General features: G+C 50.1%; 1 protein-coding gene across 1 annotated transcript; it reads left to right on the forward strand.

Annotated features, from left to right (window-relative positions):
- Nucleotides 1-296: 296 nt before the first annotated feature.
- ACTL7B (actin like 7B) lies at nucleotides 297-1,702 on the forward strand. Its single transcript, XM_027105987.1, has one exon. The coding sequence runs from the start codon at nucleotides 352-354 to the stop codon at nucleotides 1,603-1,605; it is 1,254 nt and encodes a 417-aa protein (XP_026961788.1). The 5' UTR covers nucleotides 297-351; the 3' UTR covers nucleotides 1,606-1,702.
- Nucleotides 1,703-6,191: the final 4,489 nt, after the last annotated feature.

Below are 6,191 nucleotides of genomic sequence, written 5' to 3' on the forward strand. Positions count from 1 at the left end.
TTGGCCAAGAAGCTGAGGAGGAAGAGGTGTTCAGCTCGTGAATGGGGGATTAGGAGTGAGGATATAAGGGGAGGGAGCAGAAACCTCTGAGACCCAAGTGTGGTTGGATTTCTAAAACTGTGCTGGCCACCTGCTCCGTCTGGGAGCAAAGTCACGTTAGGCCGATGGGGGTGGGGCTGATAGGTCAAGGGCCTGCCAAGGCCAAGCCCTCCCTGGGCTGCTGGAATGGACCAGCCCATGGTGACATCACAATCCTGAGGAGTTGCCAAGGCACTGCTGGAGGTGGACCCTCTTATTTCTCCCCATGGAGCTCTAGGATGTGGATGAGAGAAAGGTGAGCAAGGAAGGCAAATGGCGACGAGGAACAGCCCTAGCCCCAAGCCCGTGGGCACGGCTCAGGGGGACCCTGGAGAGGCAGGCACGCTGCCAGGTCCTGAGGCTGGCATCCGGGACACAAGTTCATCCACTCAGCTGAAGATGAAGCCCAAGAAGGTGCATAAGATCAAGGCACTCATCATTGACCTGGGCTCCCAGTACTGTAAGTGTGGCTATGCGGGTGAGCCGAGGCCCACCTACTTCATCTCCTCCACTGTGGGCAAGCGCTGCTCGGAGGCGGCTGATGCTGGTGACACCCGCAAGGAGGTCTACGTGGGCCATGAGCTGCTCAACATGGAGGCGCCTCTGAAGCTGATTAACCCGCTAAAACACGGCATCGTGGTGGACTGGGACTGCGTCCAGAACATCTGGGAGTACATCTTCCACACAGCCATGAAGATCTTCCCCGAGGAGCATGCCGTGCTGGTCTCCGACCCCCCACTCAGCCCCACCAGCAACCGCGAGAAGTATGCAGAGCTCATGTTCGAGACCTTTGGCATCCCTGCCATGCATGTGACCTCCCAGTCGTTGCTGTCCATCTACTCCTATGGCAAGACCTCCGGGCTGGTGGTGGAGAGTGGGCACGGCGTCTCACACGTGGTGCCCATCTCCGAGGGCAACGTGCTACCAGGCCTGACGAGGCGTGCTGACTATGCCGGCAGCAACCTCACTAGCTACCTGCTGCAGCTGCTCAACGCCGCCGGCCACAAGTTCACGGACGACCACCTGCACATCATCGAGCACATCAAGAAGAAGTGCTGCTACTCGGCACTCAAGCCAGAGGAGGAGCTTGGCCTGTGCCTGGAGGATCTGCGTGTGGACTATGAGCTCCCCGACGGCAAGCTCATCACCATCGGCCAGGAGCGCTTTCAGTGCGCCGAGATGCTCTTCAAGCCCACCTTGGTGGGCAGCGACCAGCCTGGTCTCCCCGAGCTCACGGCCGCCTGCCTGAACCACTGCCAGGAGGCGGGCTTCAAGGAGGAGATGGCAGCCAACGTGCTGCTGTGTGGCGGCTGCACCATGCTGGATGGCTTCCCAGAGCGCTTCCAGAGGGAGCTGAGCCTCCTCTGCCCCGGGGACAGCCCCACAGTGGCTGCTGCTCCCGAGAGGAAGACCTCCGTGTGGACCGGCGGCTCCATCCTGGCCTCCCTGCAGGCCTTCCAGCAGCTTTGGGTCAGCAAGGAAGAGTTCGAGGAGCGGGGCAGTGAAGCCATCTACAGCAAGTGCTGAGCAGTGGTGTCCCTACGGTCCAGGCCCATGGGCAGGCAGCCACAGACCGCTCTGTACACATTTACAGAATTTCACATAAAATTTTAAGATGCAATGGCTCTTGTCTGGTCTGGATTTCTTGCTCTAGTGTGATAGCAGAAGGTGGTGGGGAGTTGGGTTTAGGCATATTAGCACCTTCTGCTCTGCTGGGTCGGGAGCAGCAGGGGGGTGGGGGAGGGTCACTGGCCCCTCCCCTTCCGCTCTCCCCATGAGGGCAACATCATCATAGAGCCCAGAATGTGGCTTCCTGTTCTATTAGCTCTTCAAGGTTCAAAATCCAATCCAACAGACACTCAGACTGCTTGCTCACCCATGGACCAAGGGGGAAACAAAGGCTCAGATTAAGGGACTAGCCTGGGTCACATAGTTAAGTGGTGGGTGGGAGACTCACAACTAAGTGTCTGATTTCCATCTCCTGTTTCTGCCCCTGATGGTCACCTGCCCGTAGCTTTGTCACTGCTTGACTGCCTCACTAACCAACCCTCACCGTCTGCCCCCTTCAAAGGAACAGCCCATGGGTGTCTCCTGAGTGGGAGGGGCAGCCCATGGGTGTCTCCTGAGTGGGAGGGGCCATTTCTACCCATCGGGGGCCCTCTCCCTTCAGACACTCGCCAAAGTTGCAGCTATTTTTAGAGTCACAAAAAGCCACTGAATCTGGAGGCTGTTAGAGAAACCAGAGGCCATTTAGAAATCACGTGGTTCTCTCCCTCCTGTAGAGTTGGGGAAACTGAGGACCAGGATGGAGGGGGCCATGTCAGTGGTTAAGCCTAGGTTTCCTGACCCAGGTCATGCTTATTTCTAGAAGGGCAAACATGGTTACTTCAGTTTGGAATGCTATAGCAAAATACCACAGATGGGGTGGCTTACAAACAACAAATCTATTTCTTACAGTTCTGGAGGCTGGAGGCCAAGATCAGGGTGCCAGCATGGCCAGGTTCTGGTGAAGGCCTTCTTCCGGGTTACAAACTCCTGACAACTGGCTGCGCTCTCACTTGGTGGATGAGATGAGGGGTATCTCTGGGGCCTCTTCTATAAAGGCAGTAATCCCATTCATGAAGGCTCTGCCCTCCCAAAGTCACCTTCCAAAGGTCTCCACTAATACCATTACTTTGGTTCGGTTTTCAACATATGAATTTGGAGGGAGGGGTGGAGGATTGGGAGGGTGGAAGCACCTCTATATTGCTATATTCCACCTATAGCAATGGTTCTTAATGGTTAGCAACCATTAAGCACTTACCAAACATCTACTATGGGTGAGGCCCAGAGCTGGAGACAGAAATGGCCAGAATGTGGCCCTTCCCTTGGGATTACACACAGCTAGTGGGGGATCCAGTGGACAGCCACGTTGGTGGCTGAGCTCAGTGTTCCTGGGGGTGGGAAGGAGGAGGTGGTGTAGTGGAAAGCTGCAAATGGAGAAGGACGTGCTAGGCGTGGTGACCACTTAGCAGCTTTAGGGCTGAGGGAGGAGCCATCGAATCTTGTGAGATTTCAGCTGGTGAATGACTGCCTAGAAGAGGGTGGTTCCTGCCTCTTCTCCTCCCCCACCTCCTGATGGGGTCCATGACCATGGGCCCATGAGCAGTTGTCTGTGAAATCAGACATTGGTGAGCTGCGTAATCGGATGGGCTATCAAATATCTGTGAGCCAACTCTTACCTTAGACAAAGAGTCCTGATTTGGGGGCAGTCTGTGAGGCTGCCTCTGTCCCTGGCCTTGTGCGAGAGCTGCAGCTTTGGGAAAGAACCAGACAAGGTCTTTATCACCTAACGTCTTGCCATCTAGCCCTCCCTGTTGCCTAGAATTGGGTTTCTAGCCTGGAGTTTGAGTTCCTCTGGAGCTGACAGGGCCTTGGTCCTATGCAGGAACCTGGGCTCTTTCCTGTAGAGAGAGTTGCAGACTGGAGGACTAGAGGCTGATGGGGCCAGTAGACATATTTTATTTGGCCAGAACAGTGTATAAATTTTTTTCTGGAATGTGAATTCTTTCAGTGGGGTCTATATTCTTGTGTTGCCAAAGTCTCTTCCACTTTGATGTCTTCACATATACCTGCTGCTTCAGCATAACTTTTGTTGTATTAGCCAGCATTCTTTTCTATTGCTTGCAACCCAAGAACATTTGCTTAATACTTATCCTAAATATCTGATGAATTATAGAGAGGGAAATGGAGGCTTACAGAGGGGAAAGTGATGTGCCCCAAATCACACAGGCAGTAAATTAGTGCTGCATGTGAACGTTCTTCCACATGCTCGTCTTGACCATCTCTAAAAACCATGCCTATGTCTACCTTCCCGCCTCCACAATCCTTTCTTCCTCACTCCCCACATTCTCAGCAAGTTCTCCTATCTCCACAGTCACAGTTTCAGTGCCCTGATCTCCTGGTCCTCTCCTCTAAAAGCATCCCTGTGTGGCCAATGGTATGAAAACACTAATCACTTAATCTCTGGTGACTCTTATAATTGAAATACTAAGACCAACATTTCATTTATTTCCCAACAGAAAAGCTACTACACATGAAGAATTTTTGTCACAGTATTAGAGAATGTCAGATAACACATTCACACTTTAGAGTGCAAACCTAAGCGTGTCAGTTAGCCATTGTTCTATATTCTCTTGTTTAGGTATTTGTCCCCAAGGTTAAACTTGAGCTTCTTAAGGGCAGGAACTTGGACTTCCTCATCCTGGTTTTCTCTGGGCCCAGCGCAGAGAAATGGCATGGGGTGGGTGTTTAGTACATGCCAATGGAAATGACTTACTCCCAGTCAGTGAGGTAGAAGTTACAAGTATCTTTCCGCATTTTACAGGTGAGGACCCTGAAGCTTGTAGAAGTTAGGAATCTTGTCCAAGTTTACTCACCTGGTAAATCACAGTCTTGTGCTAAATCAAAGTTTTGTGATTCCAAAATGCATCTCTGCCCTTATCTCCTTTCTGCAAATTTTCAGTCTCTTTTACAAGAAAAAGAATACATATAAAAGATTCCTTTCAAGTAATAAACAACAAATATGATGTAATTTCATAATTATCCCAAGGCATAAAAGTTAAGAATGCCAATCTTTTAGCAAAGGAGAGACAACTTGCTTGAGACTTCCAGAGACATAAGTAAGCAAGTATTAGAGTGACATCATGTGGTAAAGTCCTACTAGTTAGACATGGCAAGAGGCCTGTTATCCTCACTGCCTGTCTGGGCAGCCTGATCTCTCTCCCCAAAGTGTATTACCAAGTTTGTCCTAAGAATTATCTGCATAAGGTAGGTTTAAGCAGTTCACTTCATTATAATACAAACCATTAAGGGTGTTTTATTTGATAAGTGTTTTTTCTTTTTTTTTAATCCTACATTTTCTTGTAATGTAGTGGTTCTTAACCAGTGGGGACAGGGAGTGTGGGGTATTGGTGATGCTGGAGCTAGCTCTTAATGGCTTGTGACAGCCCATTGTTAATATCAGGAATTTTGCAAGCCAATTAAACCATATTGGTAGCTTGAAATTGTCCAAGGTATGAGTATTACCTTTTTTTTTTGGCAAGTAGGCATTCCTGTGTCTTTCAAGGGGATTTAGTTAGTGTATAATGCAGATGCACATTGCACACTAAAGAGGAGGGGGTAGTGGCTGAAACGGCAGATAAAAATTTCATGTTAAATTTTTCTTGCCCTGCCTCAAAAATAATTTTGCTTCCTCATGAAGACGCAGCTCTGTAAGGTCAGAACGCCTTTTACCACCTGTCCAAGCTCCACTCACCTCCAAGGCCCCTCCCAATGCCCCTTCCCACCACTGTGGCACACCAGCCTTGGCTTTATCACCTGCCCAACTCAGCAAAAAGGACAGACTGTGTCTTTTCCATCTCTGTGTCATGGCTCAGGGTAGGTGCCCTGGGGAAAGTATGCTCTATGTATTGCTCAGAGGCTCCTTAATTTGTATTTGCTTGTCCTGGACTTTTTGCTGTTTCCTCCCAGAACTCTGCAGAATTTCTAGCGTTCTCAGCCTTCAACCTGGCTGTCTGTCAGAATCATCTGGGGAGCTTTTAAGAAAGACCCATGCCCAACTTCAGTCCCAGTTAAATCAGAATGTGTGGGGTGGAGTGGAAGCACCAGTGTGATCTCACAGGCCGCCAGTGATTCTGATGTGGGAACCACTGCTCTAGGGAAGCCTCAGACCCCACCTAGTCTTTCATTTTCACAGGCAGAAATGCCAAACCTTTCAGGCAGCACTCGATCTAGAAAAATGTTCTTTTCCTGAGATGGAACCTGAGAATCTGCCAATTTTCTGAGCCTTTAACATTCCAGAGACCGCTGCATGGCTTCTGAAAGGAGTTTCACCCCTCCTGGCTTCTGCATTTGCATAAATATGTAGAATAATAATTAGGATCTAAATAAGTCATAGAAGAAGCAATAGGACTATGCTTAGTGAGTTCTGGGAAAGCCAGGCCAGAAAGCAGTGCTTTACGGATGACCCTTGAGCAATTGCAGAGAGCCACTTCCATGGTTTCAGGCAGGAAGCGTCCGGCAGAGAAAACCGTGAGGATGGGAACTGGATCAGCAAGACCTAGCATGAATGT

Source organism: Aethalodelphis obliquidens, unplaced genomic scaffold, assembly GCF_003676395.1.
Source record: "Aethalodelphis obliquidens isolate GAN/ISIS:26980383/991018 unplaced genomic scaffold, ASM367639v1 scaffold7, whole genome shotgun sequence".
Taxonomy (NCBI): Eukaryota; Metazoa; Chordata; class Mammalia; order Artiodactyla; family Delphinidae; genus Aethalodelphis; species Aethalodelphis obliquidens.

Bases quoted from the DNA above. Each gene is read 5' to 3' on its own strand.
- ACTL7B (XM_027105987.1), top strand. From the start codon at position 352: ATGGCGACGAGGAACAGCCCTAGCCCCAAGCCCGTGGGCACGGCTCAG.